Source organism: Chamaea fasciata, unplaced genomic scaffold, assembly GCF_029207755.1.
Source record: "Chamaea fasciata isolate MVZ Bird 193981 ecotype frontalis unplaced genomic scaffold, bChaFas1.0.hap1 SCAF_1, whole genome shotgun sequence".
Taxonomy (NCBI): Eukaryota; Metazoa; Chordata; class Aves; order Passeriformes; family Sylviidae; genus Chamaea; species Chamaea fasciata.
Window position 1 is genome coordinate 18644574 of NW_027094086.1, and position 21029 is coordinate 18665602.

The 21029-nt window shown below is 35.5% G+C and overlaps 1 protein-coding gene across 1 annotated transcript in view; it reads left to right on the forward strand.

Annotated features, from left to right (window-relative positions):
- Positions 1-21029, forward strand: part of ANGPT1 (angiopoietin 1) — a 147326-nt gene that overhangs the window by 65311 nt on the left and 60986 nt on the right. Inside the window, exons 4-6 of the mRNA XM_066203536.1 lie at positions 8834-8989; positions 9882-10003; positions 18647-18879. Coding sequence (XP_066059633.1) covers positions 8834-8989; positions 9882-10003; positions 18647-18879 — 511 coding nt within the window. The remainder of the gene's footprint in view (positions 1-8833; positions 8990-9881; positions 10004-18646; positions 18880-21029) is intronic.

The following is a 21029-nucleotide window of genomic DNA, read 5'->3' on the forward strand; positions in this document are numbered from 1 at the left end:
AAGTTGCTCTATCTTGTCAGAGGTTTCATCGAGTCAGAAGTTGGTAGCAGGATTCTCTGCTCTCAAGCAGACCATGAAACATTTTTTCCATGCAGATTTGTTCTATTTTCCCATGTGTTTTGAGGTAAAGTTAGCTGCATAAACACTAATTGTGGACACACACTGTTCCTTCACTTTATCCTTTTTTTTTTTTTTAACAAGGCAAAACCCTACCATGATTCAGTCCTTACCAGGTGCCAGTGACACATCGCAGGATAGGGAGTGCGCAGTAAGATTTACATTTCCCGTAACAATCAAACTGGAGGAAGCTTTCATTACTCCCTATCACCTAGGAAAAGATCTGAGATAGGTGATTTATGGTAGCAGCACACACACAGAGGATGTGAACATGTAGTGTGCAGATTATGAGTTCTGGTTAGTGTTATAAGATTGATGGGATGCCTAGAGTGGATTTTTTTTGATCTCTCTAGGATGAAGGTAAAAATAAGTATTTGCCTGGAAGAGTGAAGAAGATGTGTTATGGACCAGGGGATGCCCTTGAATTCCTGTAGACCCAAGTGTACTGAAATTTCAGAATTTTCAGTGGTTTCACTGCATCTAAACTTATGATTTATGCCATCTAAACTTCCAATTTAAGCTTTCAAAAAGGATTAAAAACTGAGACTTTGTTGGCAGTTGATATAATGCACTGGGTCTTCAGCTGACTTTGAGACTTCATATCAGGTTAATGAAAGGCATAACAGTAAGGTGCAACCTGTACAAGAAAGAGAGAAAAATGGTAATAAAAAATAATTTGTAATCTTTTCATCAGGAAGATGCTAAGACAGAACTGAAGAGCTGAAGGCAGAGCACATGGCAATGAATAAAGAGATTCAGCTTCTGTGAGATATATGTATATATATATCTATAAAACATGGAAAGAATAACTTGTTGAAAGACTAGAGCATAAGAACATTGAGTCTTAATTTCACAACCTTTCTCAGAAAAGTTTGCCCATATGTCACAGTGCTGAGTGTCAGAAACTAAGCAGAATTAAAAATAGATTAAATAGTACAATGTTAAATGAATATACTATCTCCTATAACACATATAGATTCCAAACTTTCTTCCAGCTTCCCAGGTTCATTGAAAGTTTAGATATAAGCTGGCAGAGCAATATAGCAACCAGAACTATTTATGCAGTTTAAGATTACATTTTTCAAGAACCATATGCAATGCAGTAAGGAGATATTTCAGTGGAACTAATTCTGATTATGTCATATGCGCATAAGCTAGGAATGAGCCAAAAGTTATTTAAATAGTCTTCTACACAGAAGTTGTTCCAAAATTAGTGTTTCTGAGTAGATCTCACAAAAAGTATATTTGCTAAAGAAAATTAATTAGTTCCACATTTTAATAGAAAATTATTTTTTTGAAAAATCCCTACAGATGTTAATGTTTTTAGGGTGATATGACAGATGTTGCATTTTTCTTAACTATGTCTTCTCTTTCAGTGTATATTGAGGATGGTTCATATTTTCAGTCAGCTGTAAAACCAAATGAATTTAGTTTATAGAATTAAGTGGTTTAGAAAATAAGAAAGAAAAATATCATTCACATATTAATAAAATTTAGAAATGTTACCATTCAACAAGATAATTCTTTGAACCAGAAATATTACTAATCAGTAGAAAATGAGAACATATTGTTATGATTAAATATTATCAGAAGCTTCCTTGTGGGACCCATTTAACCATGTTTGATGTGATTCTCAGTTATGCTGCTTATTGACTTTATTAAGCCTTAAGGTCAAAAAATGGGTTGTATGAACTAATATTCATACAAAAGTAATTGAAATTTATTCCTAAATGTTTTTTATGCTTTTGTAGATGAAGTAATTATTGGCATTTCAAGTGACAAATTCCATTCATATGGATTTCTGAGTTTTATGTCTAGAAATGGCTAAGCTTTTAGAATGACATAAAACTTCAAAAACAAATTGAAAATATTTCTTGCCACATACTTAATGAGGAACTGACATTCATATTTGAATATTACCCTGTTGGGTAAACCTAGCTGGGAATGTTCTTAAATACCTTGAAACAGAGAACTGTGTGTTGCCCATATCTTGTACTTCTATTCATAATAAAAGTACACTAATTAGTAAAAAAATACTTTCCCTTTTGGTCGCCTAAGATTACAGTGGGATGCCACACAGCATATTCTTCCACCATCATTGTTACTGCCTGATACATTTAATGTACTTTACTGAATAACATAAAATGGTATAAAGGTGCCAAGACACCACTGCCACAACATTGGTTATCCACAAACTGATTGATTTTTTAGAGATTACAGTTTTGAAAGCAGTCTAATAAAAGTAACTTGAGGTTAAGATATTTCTGCCAGTTTATAATTGCAGAGGTAGTTTGTCAAATAATTTCTCAGATAGTTCTGCAGAGTGCCACCCTATGGAGGAGTATTCATACATTCAGAAACTTCCTCAGTTAATGTCTTATTTGATTGATTTTGGTCTATCCAGAATAGTTCCTTTTATTAATATCATTATGCGTGGCTTGCTTTACTTGGTTTGGTTTTTTGTTTGCTCGTTGTTTTCTCAATTTTTGTGGTTTTAATTCAGGAGACCCCTCTGTTCACTTGATGTCCTTCAAAATGTCTCATTTGGAGATGGGTCTTCCAAACCTCTTCTCAGTTCAATGGAGATTTTACTATGGAGTTTGATTCCAAATATTGAGCCTGCAAGCTTAGGTCTGAAGCACAGTGATAAAAAATCCTATGAATAATGAAATCAATATAACTAGAAAGAAGTATAAAATAACATAATTTGTCTGATCTTTACCTGAAGCATTCTCCAAAGCAATGGACTTTTCACTGTTCTATCACAAAAGAACCCCTACCAATATTTTATTGCCTGTACTGTTAGAAAACTTTTCACCTAATGTGTAAAAATTAAACTTCCGATACTGAAGCTTCATGAATGTTGGAAATAGGTTATTCACTTTCCCTTTGCATTTTTGTGTTAGTCCACTAAGTTATTTTCTTGTTAGTCTTCCTATAAATCTAAGCATTTCTAAGTCTTTCAAATTTTTAGATTTCTGACGACTCTTGGTCTGCTGTGCACTTTTCTAAATAATGTACTTCTTTCTTGAATTGCAACACACAGAACTGAAAACAAAACTGCTGCAGACACTATACTGATGCTGAATGAAACAGAAAGATTTCTTCATGTGTTTTGGAATAATGTCATACATGACTGACAAATTTCTTTGTAGATTTGATTTCTTCTGACAAAAAGATGTCTGGTCTTTCTATGAAGAGGAAAACCTGTTTGATTTAGGGTTTCTGTTGTTTTTTTTTTTTTTAGCTAGCTGAAAGATTTTTCTACATTTATAGCACACTTTTATTTCACTGAAGTTTGCTATAAACCCAAGCTCAACCTCCATGAGGACAAGTGTCATTAGTGTATTAGGAATCAGCCAGACAAGAAATCTTAGTATCACTCAGCTGGGGCTGAATCAAACAGTGTTTAGTCATTGTGTGAGGAGAATGCAGCTGTGGTTTCACTGGTCACAGTGGAATTGCATCTATTGAATTATGCCTTATAGCCAGACAGTAAACAAATGGTATGCCAAAGATTCAGACATTCAAGGAATCAAGGATTTAAGGAAAAGTATCATTTATGTGTTTGGAACATTTGGATTGAAAAAAACAGTCCAATGTTTCAGTTTAGAAATGAACATGCATTCCCTGCAAATCATTGTTTATTTCTCTGTCAGGAACAGAATTTGGAACACCACACTATTGAGATTGAGTGTTGAGATATAAAAAATATCTGAGCAAGAAGTCAAAATGATGAGTTGCAATATCACAGAAACTTATGAAAATGCAAAAACAAGTACAGAAATAATTGTACAAGTATCATACTAATATTTACTTTTATTAACGTGGAACTGAAAAACTAACATGCTTATTTTCTTGTTGCTTTAAGGCTAGAAATCTGGGTACATTGAATTAAAAAAAAAAAGAAATACAGTTTTTACAGCCAGCTTTCCTCATAAATGTTTTTTTGACTACATATAGAGTTTGTGGATTAATTTTCTGGTTCCTCTAAGTATTGAAACCCACAAATATATTTCATAACCAATGTATTTCATAACCAGTATATTTCATAACCAATGATTTTGTGAAAGCCCCATATACCACATATCCCAACATGTCTTTCTATGAGTCCAATTTGTGTAGCAGTCACTTATAGCTATCACTTCAGCTTGCAAGGTTGTTTTCATAAATTTACTGAAGTTATCTGTATAATCTTAATGTAGGTAATCAGGTAAGGTTGTTTGAAAAGTGGTACAGATTAGACTTTTAACATTTCTACATTATTCATTGCCTTTGTGTGGCATCCATGTTCATTTGCCTTGATTCCCAGTAATCATGTACCAACAGAAATTGTGCAAGAATTGTTGTTCTCTACTCATTGGATTTGTAATACATGAAGGTTAAATCATTGCAAATTTACCATTTTATCAAATTTTCCTCATTGAGAAATAGCCTATAGAATATATTTTAAATAAATACAATATTGGCTTTTTCTAAACCTGAATAAAATAACTTTTCTCAGTGATAAAGTCTTTCCTAACCCCTTTCTGCTTCTTCAGAACTCAAAGAAATTCTGAGGTATTCTATATGTTTCTACTTCCAGCTTATTCCTGCTAAGACTGTTTGTCTTTAGAAAACACAAATCACATCAAATGTCATTTTTATATCTCACTCCCCGAGGCAGTTTTTCACTGTGGGGAGTTATGACCTTCCTTCAAACAGAAAAATAAAGAAAGAAGACTTGACCTTTCATTGGCTGGGTTGTGGTGTAGCGTTACTAGTATTTATTAGTGTTTGCAAAGCAAGACAACACAAAAACACTCTTACAAAATAACACTGGTCATTGTCTTTGTATATTTCCATATGATGTGCAGTCTGTGGCGGGAGAACAGTCTATTGGTAGTTTAACTTGCAGTCCTGTTGTAAGGCACTATATGAAAACATTTTCTGGATATCATAACAATTGTTATTACCTGGGACCAACATTATTTGATCAAAGTAAAAGAAAAAGCTCTTATTTTATTTATAAGTCATCTGCCACAAACTCATATCATTACATAGACTCTAAGTTATTTTCCATTTTAATAGTTCTATTAGTGTTTGGGGGGTTTCTATGAAGGTTATTCAATAGACATTGTCCAGAAGAGGCTAGATACTTTTAATATATAATCCTCTGGAATGTTTATTAACCAATAACACTGAAACTTCTGACAGTTTTATTTCTGAGAATGTTACAACGTTCTTATGCATCCCACTGGTAATTCAGCATTACCCACAACTCCTCTGCAGTGTAATGAGTCTTACTGAAAGCAGATGCAGCCAAATTAATAACAAGGACATCAATTTGCTGTGGAAACCTATATAGTTAGAGAGGTGGAATGAGAGGAAAAGAATGCAGAATATAATTCTGCTTCACTTTGGCAAAAAAAAGGTAGCTGAAATAAGTAGATGCAGTAATTTCAGGACTTGTTTAATTCAGAGTCTCTGGAGGAATTGAATTTAATTGTAAGATGAAGGAGTTTCAGAAAATTACTTAACCCCCTAAATGTTCTTTAATTTGCTTGTGTGAATAGGTTTGCATGTGTCAAACCTTCTGTAAGGCCACCCTGCAAGGGTTCTTTTATCACCTAGTAAATAGATGCTATTGCTCTTAACTAACCACAAAGAAAGGTCAGTTCATATGCTTAATACAAGGCCTCCAGAGAAGGGAAGGCTTCAGATGAAATTCCATGCTTGGTCATATTGAACCTGGTAAATTGTTGGCTTCCTGCAATAAAAATAATAGGTGAAATCTTGGCCTATTGAAGCCAATGGGAATTTTGGCATTGATTTTAGCAGGGCCAGTATTGCAACCAGTAAATCTACTGAGCAAACCAAAAGAAGTAGGTGAAGGGAGGAAGGAAGGGGAATTAATGAAACAAACCCCCTATATTATTTCAGTCCTTGTTCAACCCCCCTTTGCCTGAGTGAACAGCTATTGAGACTCCAGAGATGTGTTCACAGAAACTATTGTGGTGGTATTCTGAACATCAAATATTTACAAAAGCATTTAATGAGTAATTCTGAAACAGGAAAGCCATCTCTGTTGTTATAATGAGTCAGTCTCAGATTCAGTCTGAAGCTGTTTTAGGGGTGAGTAACCAAGGGCAATTGCCAAAGACTGGATACCATGGGGACAATGTTAGACTGGAATAATTAAACATATGAGTTATACAATATGCCTCAATCTATGGTTGTGCTCTTGCTAGTCAAAACTGCTGTAGCTCCATACAGATGGAATCACAATCACAATCCTCTCTGTAAAGTGACTAAAGTAACAGGCAAAGAAAATTACTTAAAAATACGCATTTCTTTTTATATTTATATCCATATCTGTAGGCATTTTATTTGTATGTGAAAACATCTAATTTCTGATTTCTGATGTGTGTAACTGAATGCAGTTACCATTTTTGCAGGGTTTTCAGAGGCATCTATTGCACATATGCACCACATTCCTCATGTACAGCAGGGCAGTTTCAGAAAGCTCCAGGCTAGCTAATCAAGCACTGTACAGCTACAGCACAGACATGCTATGTTCCTATCTGCAAATAGAAGACATTGGATGTGAGGAAATGTGTGTTTTTGTAACCTGTCATGAGCAGTACCATGACTGGAGAACCCTGTGTTTCGTTAGGAAGTGAAATTCATCAGAGAAACTGAACTTCTTGTTCAAATATTCCACAATCAGTCTCCATATTCTGGACCTGAATATGGAAAAGGACAATCACCCAGTTTATGGGGCTCATTCACAAGGACTATTTGCAATCAAGAGATAGTTTGGTGGAAAAAACCAAAACTGTTTAGAAAAATGAGAAGCAGAGGGTAACTAAAAACATATTATCTTATGAGAAAGTTATACAGGCAAAATACTTCTGAAAATAAAATAATGTTATAGAAATGCAATGGATCAATCAGCTCTCCCTTGAACCAGCTTAATATCTGTAAAATGTCTCACGGTAACAAACTAAATCAAAGCGTTAAACTTACACTGGGAGTGGAAAATGGTAACATCCATTGAAGACATTACTTTGCAAAGCACAGTTTTCTCTGGCTTTTAAATCTTATTTAAATACTTATTAAAGTATTCAAAAATAAATTTGACCAATCCCTTAGAACACTTTCCAGGTTTTCAGCTCAGAGTGGTTACCTGGAAATTCAAGCAAATATTTTGTTTTCTCAAACTGTAGGACATCCACTTTAGATTTGACCATGACAGTTATTATTTCTTCAGACTGGGATGAACAAACAAACAAATAAAGCATCAACAACTGTCTTACACAGAAAATATTTTACATTGTGGCAGTAATAATTGTAATAATATTCATAAAACTAGTTGGTGCACATAAATGATCAAACTTGTAATAAATATTTTGTGAGCTCAGCTGAAGGGACTCGTTAGAATATCCAACAGTGACAGCCCCTAGGCACAGATATACCTATAGAGAAAAAGAAAGCAGCCATTCTTATTAATCACACTCTGTATCTGACTACCATTCCTTTTTGCAGTATTTAAATCAACTCCATCTGGTTCTTACTATTTGTTGTGCAACTTAGCTTTCACAGGGAAATATGCTTGCTGCTACAGAAGCAGGGTCAACGTGATTAACAGTATTAGGTTAAACAGTTGCTGCTTAGGTCTGAAATCAGCTAACCAGAAAGAATATCAGCTGCAAAACAAAACTAAGGACTAAATCTTCGCTGGGTCTAAACCAGCTAGACTCCAAATGGTTATTTCAGTAGAAGGTATTAAAACTATATTCTGGGCCACCTATCTTTATGTTAAGGCTTTATGGAGGACATCAAGCCAGAACGATCCTTATATAAGTTTCCTCTTTAACTGAAAACCAAGCTGTGTTAACCAATGACAATAACAATCTCATCATACTGTAGACTAGCCCTGGGTTTATGGCCTGCTGTGACATGGCAAGGACGCTGTCAGCTAGAAGGGAATGATTCTGCCTACATAGACTAAAATAAACTGTAACAAAAAACACTCCTCTCTGGGGTACCCAATTCATTTAGAGGATTCTAGTTCAGATTCTGTTCAACAATTTGCCAAGTCAAACCAAATATTGAGACCAAAAAAGCAAAGCAGAAAACCAGCTTTTTTGCCTAACAACTTCCTTCTTTTATTGCCATGAGAATATCACCAGGCCTTTAAACTTTCGATCTCAATTAAACTAAGCTGTGTTTATTGCTGAGTTTGTGAAAAATCTTTCTGGGGACTTGAGCAAATAAAAAAAGTCATATTCCTGACTGACTGACTGACAGACATACACCAAGGGATGTAGGATATGGTAGGATCTCTTCCATGAAAGACTCACATGTAAGTTATGATGTACAAATTTGGTTTGATATTTTCCTGTGGTGTGCTTTGCTCTTTTAGGGTTTAACATTGAAGCTGCTGTGATATCTCCATGATATGTTCACTGCAACCTTGACACAGATAAAGGCAGGGCCTGCTCCAATTTACGCCAGCAGACCATGACACTTGGAAAAATCTTGGGACTCTGACTGAAAGGGGAAGATAATTAGATCCCTACCACAACAATCATATGGTCAACTGAGACTTGGGATCCACCTTAATTGAATTAAAATTTCTCCTTTTGATAAGAATGCCCACTATGCACCCTTTATGACATCAGAATGCCTAAACAGGTAAAATATTACAGCTACAACCTTTTCTCTTTTACAGCTTGAGAACTACATTGTGGAAAACATGAAATCAGAGATGGTGCAGCTGCAGCAGAATGCTGTGCAGAACCATACTGCTACCATGCTTGAGATAGGGACCAGCCTCCTCAGCCAGACAGCAGAGCAGACAAGAAAACTCACGGATGTTGAAACTCAGGTATGTTCCCAGCATGGTTTTCAAAAAGCTGTTAATTGCAGGGAAAGTTTCCCAAACGCTTTCCTTTCTAATGCATTACCAGACAAAACATTTCAACACAGGAGTCCAGGAAACACATTTTGTTTCTTGGTAATAACAGCCTTGATGATTGACCCTTGATATGTGCCTTTCTTTTAATTTCATTTGGTTAGTACTTTTAGCTCTGTATATGTAACAAAGGTAATACTGCCCAGGAAACTAGATCAGAATTGGATTTTCAATAAACAGCTACCTGTTGTCAATGATAAAAGTTTCAGGATAAATAATGAGTAACAGGCTAAATCATAGCTTTTGATCTTCATTGTTGTTGCTGTATATCAATCATTTCCCAATTTTTTTAAGCTCTATAGGACAACTAAAAAGGACAATTCAGATTGCTCTGTGAATCTCAACAATTTCAAACAAAAATAAGACACTGAACTGCCAACACCAAAACAGAGAGAATGCAGGGGAAACTAAAGTAGGAGCTCTATTTACAAAATAGCAGATGCAACACTTTGACCTCATTCCAAGTACCCTTGCACTTTTCCAATTTAAGCATGCTTTGTTGGAATGCACGTTTGAGGCATGTCTCTTGTTCTTTCCATTGAAATGAAGCTTATATGGCAGCCTTTTTTTTTTTTTTTACTGATCTACTACTATTATACAGTAAACAGAGTGCCAGAATATCAGCTGGTACATATCAGTGTAGCTTGATTGAGTTCATCTGCACCAGCTGAGCAGGGAAGGTTAAAAAAGCATTTAGAAAAAAATTCTGACAAATGATCCAATCAGAATAAAATGCTTATATTATGCTGCTAAAACAAAATATCCAGGACACTATAAACATTAATGTTTTTAATTTATCCTTAAGGTGCTAAATCAAACATCCAGACTTGAAATTCAGCTACTGGAAAATTCCCTGTCAACATACAAGCTAGAAAAACAGCTGCTACAGCAGACACATGAAATCCTAAAAATTCATGAGAAAAACAGGTAAGAGTGAGTAGTTGGTCTCTTTCTCTGCTCATTACAAAGTGGTCTGTGTATACTTTGTTTTAAGCAACAGATGAAAGGAACAAATATGGTAAGTGGACAGCATAGGCAATATTTATGAACTCACTAAAATACCTGGGGTGTGAACTTACACTATATTATGTCCTGTATGATAAATGTAAACTGATTTTTACCACGCTTCATGTTCACTGTAAATTTACATCTTACTCTCTTTCATGACAACTTAGTCATATGACTATAGTTCCTGCAACCGAAAAGTATAGGGATAATTTTAAGAGTGTTTTCAAGTAGAAAAATATTAATATTGAATTATGAGATTTTCAACTACTTTAAAGTGAATCAGAAACAGAAAATCTTCATTAGTTCATCTTTCTAATTTTAATGGATTCAAAGATAAGACATATAGAAGGATCTCTCCATTTGTAGTCAATTGTCTGCAGCATACTTGTAGGCATGCTCCATTTTAAGAAGTCACTGGTAAACATTTGGGCTTTTTGTTTAAGCTGATAAAAAAATTATTGGGTAAAAAAAACTTTTTAACCAGTAAATGGAGAGTTGGGGAGCAGTTCCAGTGTTTCCTTTCTGTGACACAGGAACTTAGTACCTGAAGTCACTGGGCTTAGCAATTCAGTATGTCAGAGAGCATGTTTGGTAAGCTGACCTTGTCTGGGATTCCAGACGCCCACCCAGACACTCTCTCACTCCTCCCCATCATCAGAACAGGGAGAAAATATGGTGAAAAACTCGTGGTTGAGATAAAGACAGGGAGATCACTCATCAGTTACTGTCATGAGCAAAACGGCCTTATTTACTACCAATTAATAACAGTGTAGGATGGTGAGAAACAGAAACAAACCCAAAAAGACCTTTCACCTCTACCTCCCCTTCTTCCCAGGGTCAACTGCAATCCTGATTCTTCTACATGCTCCCTTTAGCAGTCCAAGGTGATGAGGAATTGGGGTTCCAACTAGACAGTGCACAACACTTTGCCTTGCCTTCTGCCTCATGTTTTTTCCCCTTCTCCAGCATGGTTCTTTCCCACAAGCTCGAGTACTTCAGGGTAAGAATGCTCCACATGGGTTCTGCACAGGTGCTAGCTTCCTTCTTGACATATCTGCTCCAGTATAGGCTCCTCCGTGGGAAATACCTGCTCCACCATGGTCTCTCCCACAGGCTGTAGGGTTGTGTCTGCTGCGGTGCCTCCTTCCTTCCCATTCCCTGACCCTGGTGTCTGCAGCATTGTTTCTCTTCCTTTTTCCCTCACTCCTCACACTGTACAGCTGACTGGAACCAGCTGTGCCCAGCATGGGGCAGCTCCGGCCTTTCCTCACAGCAGCTGCACCTGGGCACTGGCAGCAAGACATTGGGAAAAAAGCTCCCCTTCCTGACTGCTCTTTGAAACATCCAATACACTGCTGTCTCCGTAGTGGACAAGTGTGAGCAGGGAGGACAGGGAGGCTCTGACTCCTCAGCCTCACTCTCAGCTCCCTTCTAGAAAGAACGACCATGAGGTCAGTCTGACTAGGATTAATGTTTCGATTTCCTCTGTCTACCTTTGATATTGAAATGAGGCAAACAGCTTTTAAGATGAGGCAGAACTGAAGCATGTGATACAAGCTGTAGAGGACTGTTTTAACTGAGATCAGTCAGTCTTCCAAAGGGAGCAGTGTGGCCCCATGCTGCTGGACAGGAATCAGCAGCTGAGGCAGAAAAACCTTGCCTAGGGTTATGCATAAGGCAGACCAGCACCATAGTGGGCAAGAGGCTACAGGGTAAAGAAGGCAAAATGCAGGTAATGTTAAAAAATATTCTTACAAAGAAATGTTTTTGTTAAATGTGTCTGGTTGCAAAGCTGGTTGAATAATATATCATTATTGCTACTGATTATGAAAACCAATTTAATGTGCTTAATCTAAAAGCTGTTTGTAACCAGTAATTCCAGCAAATGTTATTCTGAAGAAATTGTATTACTTTGAAAACTCTTGAACTCCACACATGTCCCTTAAGCAAATAGGAATGTGAATAAATTAGTGTGGGATTAACTTTGTCGTCAATCTCAAAAACAGGTAAACATTCACCTAAACTACTTATGTGGATCTCCCTGTAATCCACAGACAGATTTGTTATGAGCAGGAGGCAGTTCATTCTACATATTTCACAAATTTATTTAAATTTTGACTTATTTCAAGCATTAGTTAAGTATATAAGTACTTGTACTTTTATCTGCTGCAATATGGTTAGCAACAAAATTTTGTTGGCTGCTTAAGAGACTGCATCTTGTATACTTAATCATTTGAATTTATTTACCTTAGGAATGAATCAGACAGAGTAAAAATCTTTCATGTCAGTAAACAAATAAGCCCTACTTGAATTGACCTTTGACTTGGCTGACATTATGATAAAATGTTTTTTGAAAAGCCAGAAGAAAAGGAGGGCTATTTTTAAAAGCACTTTTTTTTTTGTTTGTCTCAGAGCTATAGGTATTTGTGGATAGATGGAAAAGCACACAGAATTTCATCTTGTAGCAAAGCAAGGACCCAGCATGCATTGTGCTGGTTCTTTTAAAGTCTCCTCGGGATTGAGAAAATTAGGAAGAAGGCAATGTTATTATTATTACACTAAAATATGGATCATCTACTCCTCACAAAGAACTGTATAGTCTTGGTCTTGTAAGTTCTAAACTTGAAATCAATTATGTGTGTGTCAGGTTGACTGTGGGGCAAATCTCAGTGATCTCAGCAGATACTAGGCTTCCAGACATGCCAAAGATTTTAGTCTGCTTAAATTTAAAGAGTGTTTGCAGATTAGTTGTCAGGCTGTGTTTAGTAGCTATTTACAGTCAGGTACTCATAATCCCTTTCCATATCAGTTTCACACCAATAAATAGAGAAAATTTCTTTTATCCACATTACATACGTGGACTGTAAGCTTTTTTAGAAAGGATCTTTCTTTTGCAGAAGGTTTACAGCACAGGGGGAACTAGTGTAGGAGCTGTAGTCTTTCCAAAATCGATCTAAAGGGATAGTGTACTGTGGGCTGATAAATTCTTCCACTGTGCTAAAATGTCCTCTATATAAAATAAAAATTAAGATGTTAATCTCATACAGAGAACTGAATTTTGGATGAAAGTAATGAAAAATCTTATAGTAAGAATAACTGATCACTGATGTGCTACAGTAACTTGCATATTATCCTTAAATAAAACTAACACTGTGTGTCAACAAGGGAGCAGTGCATGTTTTTTAGACTAGAAATATGTCTATTCTTGGCCTTTCTCTTTATTGCCCGTCTCTGCTTGGAAGAGGGGCCAATTTTTTTCTTCATATTCCACTGAAATGGAAGATATTCCATGGCATAAGTAGAGTCACATTTGCCTTAGAATCATGTGTCTACTGAGTGTTCTCATGCCATAAATAATTTGGTTTTGTGGGTTCCCACCCACTATAATGGTAAATGGTGGTTTCTTCCATTGCCTTTTTCTTTTTCTTTTTTTTTTTTTTCCCAAACGAGCTTTCTAAATGCTATTTAGAATTATTCTTGAAAGATTTCCCTTCTTAAGTGCCTTATGAATCCCCTTTTCTTTTCCCTGGAGTGTACCAGCTGTATTTAATTTATAGTGTGCTGTTTGTTTCAATATGCAAGTGTAGAAAACTTTCTATTTGCTAAAATGAAACAAATGAGGAAAAATATAATGCAATTCTGGATCTTCCATCAACAAATAGTGGAAGTGAAATTGAAACATAAAATCTTGCTTGAATTTGCAGAAAATAACACTTAACACATTCAGTACAAGAATCCTTGTATGTTATAAAAAGCAAAGACTCAAGAATGGTTTTTAAATCTGTTTGACTGTGTGAAGGAGAAGGAAATAATATGTCTGATGAGTTTTATTTGAAGGTTGTGCATATATGAAAAAGATAAATCCCAATTTTACACTTCACTTATGTAATTTCAGAGAAGTTATCTTGTCACTGGTATAAAAAGTAGGCTTAGTGGTGCTATGTGACTTGTTACTTTCCTGGCCCTGAGAAATATGGAGACAAATATTTTCATATTTCCTTAAACTGATCAGAAAGTATCAGACTCACAAGGTCAGCATAGGGAAAATTTCATTCACCTAAAAGGAAGTACAAAGAAGCTATCTCATGCTTTCTTTGGTAAAATAATGTTCTTACACAAAAGTAAACATTGAAATACTCTACCCATTTGTCTTCCCATACATATATAATAAGAGAAACCTACATGTATATGGCCAAATAACTCTTTTCTACTGTGGCATTACTTGTCTTTAGTTATTGAATAGCTCAACAAACTATATGTTTTTTTCTGTATATTTAATAAATAATTTTTTAAAAGATTATTTTAATGCAAAAGATGGTCTGGTCTATATCCTGTTCTCACATATCTAAACAGGATTCTGAAAAAAATATTATAAAAAAACCTCTTAAACTTCTGTGGTCTGGAATGGATTAGTGATTAAACTACCTTATAAGGCAGGTTGTATAAATCCAGACTTTCCTTCCCCCTTGGACAGCTACCAGAGTGTTTCCTACATGTTCTACTTCATCACCTTTCAAAATTACAACAGCTCTCACTAGAAGTCATTCTTTGACTTCTGTATGGGTATTCTCCCCTTTCCAGCATTAGAAGGGGCTTTTTTCTGAATTACCTGGATGTAGCACAGTTGCACTTACGCATTGCACCGAGTCATTTCACGGGCTTATATCCTGACAAAGTCAAGACATCTTTTGTACCATTAAAAATAGATTCCTAGCCCCACTAAAACCACTACATTAGATATTGAGACATAGCTAACCTTTGGAAAAACTAAATTTTGTCTGGGTTTGGGATCTGTGTGTATGTGTGGTTTTAAATTAATATTCTAGATAATGACACCAAAGTGTCATTATTCAGTGGGTAATATTGGTATTTATTCTTGTTAACAACACTTTATTTACAACTTTATTCTGTTCCCTATATGCCTGATTTATTTCCCCAAACTGAAGTCTCCAATTATAAAAACACATTTGTATGCTTTTATGTGTGCATCTTTATAAATAAACATATGTATAATTATATGATACTTCTGGTGAATGGTGATTTATTTTTTCATTGTGTTGTTATTCCCCTGAACGTTTCATATGTCTAGATTAGTAGTATTTTAAAAAATGTAAAAATTTCAAACCTGTAGGCATTGTATAGGAATTTAAAAGGTATAGGAAATTAATACAGGATACTTACTGCTAAAAAAAGCCATAACATTTTACTGGAAAGTGTTATAAAAGATTGTTTCAGCCAGCCTTTTGAGGATGCTTGACTCTTTCATATAGAGACAACCTTCTTTCTGTTTTCATTAATGTTTTGTGTCAGCAATAGCCATTAATGAAAATTATTAAAAATATTTTAATTTTAAGTCTGTTTTCACAACTCTGTTTTCTTTAAAAATTCGAGAAAATATCTTTACCAAGCACTCAGCAAAGTTATTTCTTAATGATATTTGTCAGTTAGAGGTTGTCTGATGTTACAAAAAAAGAGGCAACAGAGCGATCTTGCCACAGTTAAAACAACCCCTAAATATCTCTTTAATCACTTTCAATCTGTTTCAAGATTTTTTGAATTTCTTAGCAATTCTTCTTTTTTATTTATTTAAATGATCAATAAAAAAATGTTAATATAACAATGCAAATGAATAATTCTGGCCATATTGGAGACAAAGCTGTAAGAGCAGCTTTTCTCACACTATTGAAGGATTTCTTCCCTTTGGAACAGACCAGTTCAGAAATCCCCAGTCTGTGTGAAGACTTTGTTTTTGTTCATTTGGAGATTTGACCAAAGTTTTCTCACTGTTTCATAGTAAAACAAAAATGAATGTTTTGGACTTCTCCCAGAAATACAAGGAGTTGTCCTATCCTCAGGACTTACTTTTATCTGATATAGATTTATGGATATAGAAAGATAATTGCATAAATACATATACATTCCTGAAAATAGCATAGGTTTGCAGTTTATAATTACAGGACTTTTAATCTATGTCAAAAAGTAAAGGAAGCGAGTGCTATGACACTTCCATCTTTCCACCACATGTTAACACACCACTCAGAAATATTAGGATGTATTATTATTTAAGCCGTAAAACATCTGCTTCCTGTCTGTCCCTGTAGATGCCAAACTGTGGAGCTCTAAACATTGTCAGCTTCTCTTCTCTTGCTCGACATGGCCAGTGCTGCCACAAACAAGATTGTCATCCCCTTGGATTCATTTACTAGAGCCTTAGGAAGGCCACAGTGAGAAACAAATAATGCAACGCATAACTTGTGGCTGTCAAAGGCTCTTTCTTTGACATGAAAACATTCAGATATGGAAAATATTTAGTTGTGGACATACAGATAGGATACTGTGGAATTAAGGAAATACATTGTTCTGTACTTTATGGATAAAGGGAACTTTTTTGTCTTTATTTAGTATATAACTATAAGGCTGTATCCTATCTTCCTGAATGGCATCTTTTCTTGCACTGAAAATACACAACATTTTGGGGGACTGTTAGATGTCAGACTGGAATGAGGCCTTACCTAGCTCCCATTCAATTATAGACTGCCCAGGCCACCTTTTTCCTATTCCAAGTGCATTGATGTAACTAGTCTATCAGAAAAGTTAAAATCTAGAGTCACAATCAGGATTTCAATACTTTCTGTGAAAAATTATCCACAGAATAATTCTATTCACAGAGAGAACTGATAAATTTCAAAAGGAAGTGGGTTTCTTTGACAGTATTTTATGACTAGAACCAAACCTATCTGAAGATTTTGCTTCTGCCAAACTAAACTTTATCCGACTTTCTGCGTGAGAAAGTTCAAAGGCTACCACGTACACATTCTCAAAAAAATCCATGTGAATCTAGACCATGATGTTTAATGTTAGTGTTCAAGTGATGAAAAATCAGCCACAGGTCCAATAAGGTGCTAAAATAATTTATAGTCTTTGGCTTCAAAATCCATTTTTTTTCAGGGTGTAACCTTCTACCATCTTATTTCATTCCACTAAATCTTGCTATTTTGTTTATAATTAATGAGACTTGTAAAATAAGATGTATTCTCCTTTGTGTTTGGGACCCTACAAAAATGTATTTTCCCTCACATCTTTTCTTTTTTGCTTCCTTTACCCAGATGCTTCTGGTTTTCACAGAACTAGACATATGGATATTGCAAAGTATGTTTTCTTCAGGATCTTAGTAATTTCCACATTTAAAATATTTCTTAAAAAAATTTACTGCTTTAAAAAAATAAATAGATCTCACTCTAGCTTGCACAGCAAGTTTTGGTGCTTGAATTTAATCTTTGCATTGTTATCATCTCTAACAGCTCATATTAAGGCTTCATGATATAGAGTAGAAGCATTTCCATACGGATTTTATTACATTCCTCTGTTGGGTTAAATGACTTAAAATTATGCAGGCATTTTGCCACTGATCTATTATCCAAAAGTAAAAAACAAAGGTAGAGGGAGAGTGCAAACAAATAAAACCTAAGGCTGACTTGAGCAGGAAGCAGTTTGTTGGCAAGTTTTTAACCACCACTTGGTTTGTGGGCATGAGAAACACAACTTTTGTGAATACAACAGAAACCTCACAGAGAAAGTAGCAGCCAGATTGAATTAATTTCTTTATCCTTTCTGTTAAATTCCCACCACAGAATCAAAGCACTGTTCTGGAAAAGCTTCTAGTTCGTGGTTGACAGATATTAGCTGTCCTTTAAGTCTACAACATCACTATTTTTCTAGATGTAATCTTATATGCCTTTGATCTTGGTAAATTGAACACTTCCAGCACGGGACAGAAGGATACTAGAAAAAGACTAGTAATCCAGAGAAAGTGTTTCTATACATGTGAAAAATTCTTTATAAAAATTGATGTAAGTAGGTCACATAACATGATGCCCAACAGTTTTCTGCCTGAGGAGCCTTTTGTGGAAAAAACCAAACATGGCTGGGGGGTGTTAGTGGGATATGCATGAAGACTTGAGGAAAACAAGTGAATCCTACATTAAAATGTAAGTTGCTGATTTACCTTTTGGGAAAACAGTACTATTCTTAATGTGAAAGCAGGCACTGCTCATCTGGAGTGAATTTCTTATCCCAGATTCAGAGACCCCCAACAAAAAGTACATTTATTGTGGGTTCCATGCATCTTGATGGTCCTTCATAACTCTGCATTTTGCCCTGTTTTTCGTCTCATCACGTTGACTCATTCATACTGCTCACCATGTCCTCTTCAATGCCCTGCTCTTCTCTCTCCTCTGCCTACCTCAGGTTTTTACATTCAGATGTTTTTTCTAGCCTTATGTTTGTGCATAGGGATATTTGTAGATGAGAGTAATATCTACATATGCAGTTCCATGTCTCTTAAGCACTACAACATACAAACATCACAAAATACAGTGTTAGAGATCAGTTATGGTTGACTATTTGGCAGAGAAACTCAGTGGGCTGAACTACTAGATGTGACATATTTTAGAATTATTGATTTAGGTTGTGAATTATACATGGGAAAAAGGTGTTCTGGTTACTGTATTATTAACCATGTCGGCATGAAACAATATTTTCTAATTTTTTATTTCATTTTAGTTTACTTGAGCACAGAATTCTAGAAATGGAAGAAAGGCACAAAGAGGAGCTGGCCACTTTGAAGGAGGAAAAAGAGAACCTACAAAGCTTAGTCACACGACAAAGCTACATAATCCAGGAACTAGAGAAGCAGTTAAACAAGGCAACAAGCAATAACAGTGTCCTGCAGAAACAGCAGCTTGAATTGATGGATACAGTTCACACCCTGGTCACTCTCTGCTCCAAGGAAGGAGGTAAGAAAGAGGCATTATAAAACATCAGAAGTACCAGGAAATTTCTTGTAAATGGAGTCTTGATTTTTTTGGGAAAGCAAAACTTAATAGTCTTATTCCAAGAAAGAAAAAGACATCATAATTGAGGAGAAAAGAGCTGATGAGAGCCCACAAATCAAGTTCAGTCAGTGCTGAGGTTGACCCTTGCACCAACAGCCATTTTTCATTCTTTGAATTTAATACGTTTTTATATCTTGACCATGGCATATATAGGCCAAAATTACATTGCCTTTGCAGTAGTAATACTGATTTGTTCCCCTGAGTATGTCTCCTTCTGCTGGAAGTAAGCCAACAAACCATGGATCTTAAATTTACAGATGTCTGTACTTCATCTACTCTTGACCTTCTTTTCAGTCAATGGAGACAACAGGCTGCTAACCAAAGGAAAGTAATTCAGAGGTTTTTTACATGTGTATGGGTTATGATACTAATGATTTGGGATATAGGTTCTTATGGCGCTATAGGTAGACATCCAAAAGATGTCTCTTTCTCTTCTCTTGAATTAGATTTTATTTATAACAAGGGATCATTTTTCTTTCTTCTGTCTTGCTGTGTTTTGTTTGTTTCTGTGTGCTCCAAACAAAAAAGGTAGAAATAACATGCTTTGAAAGAAGGGCTCACCAAAGACTCTATAAGACAATTTTCCTCGAGTATGTCTTTCTTAGTAAACAGTTTTCTTGACAAAACAGTGACAGAAATTCAGATATAATTTCAGTTATCAAATGCCAAAGACACAGCAGAATGTCTTAAGAAAAGAATTCCTTCCACCAGAACTGGTCAAGGGAGATGGGTGGAGACCACTGTGAAAAATGGAAATGGTACACTTGGAACCCTTGGAAGAATATATTAGTAACTATTAGTAAACAAGGCAAAGTCATACAGAAATGACAACATAAAAATCGTTCTGAGAAAGGTACAGAATAAACACAGAGAAACTGTAGATGTGTGGGTTGTGATAGTCCTTTAACAATAATGGAAGCATGGATCGAAGACTTCTCTGAGATGCATCAGAAGTCTGAAGAGCCCAGCATAATAGCTTATTGTCATTCTAGAGCTCTAATTACCATGAACTAAAAAATAAAAAGCAAAATACCAAAATGAAACCAGCAAACAACTACCCCATGCCCCCAACTGAAAACTTGTAACCTGCATCACTATTCAGTGCTCTCTCTAAGAGAAAGAAGACATACTAGATCAGTTAAGCTATTCAGCTCAAGGCAATGTGGGTTTTCTCTCTGCTACATATTCCCATGCAACTTGTGTGGCTTAAATATAAACTGCTCCAGTCATGAGGATTACATCTCTTACTTTGGAAGTGTTGCCTGCTTGGGCCAGTGTTGATCGACTACTTTTTAAAAAAAACTTTTTCCTCCTCTCATGTTCATTCTAAATGTTCCCTTCTGGTCATTCTGTTATATAGCTCCCTAGCATTTTGAATTAAATGACATGTTTCATAGTAGGCTGTTCTCATATCGGCAGAGAAGCACTGTGATGCAATGCAAATCCTTTATTATGTTTTATGGCCTTTTGGCAAAAAAACCTGGCAAGGCTGTGTCCAGAGTGTTCTAATAAAGCTCAGGAGTATTTTAAAATCAATATCAAAATGAAAGATATATTATTCTCATACAGAGATATATGGCAAGTTCTTTTTAGCTTGAAAAGATTTTCTAACAGTCTTGAATACGATTCAAAGGAAAAAAAAAACCAAAACAAACTAAACCAACATTTTCCCTAAACTTAGTTTCCTCAGCTGCTTCTTATAAAAAATTTGAATGAAGAATACAGAAGTAGGTGTTTCAAGTTGGGTTCCTGGGTGCTCCTCATGCACAAGTTCAGGTGCGTGAAAACCTGAGTTCAAGTCTTTTTAACTTCTGAGGAACCGTGGAAGTAAATAATGCTTAGCACAGTTAAATGCCTAAATATAACTTTAATAACCTAACTAAGCCCTTGATTTCGGACTCCATTACTTTTCATGTATTATCATGTTCAGAATTTTCCTTGAATACATTTGTTCTTTGAGGAGAACAACTTAACAAGAAATGTTAAAGTGAAGAAATGTTTCTTTCTAATTCTCTGATTAAGTCTAACTGACCAATATTTTTGTAGATACA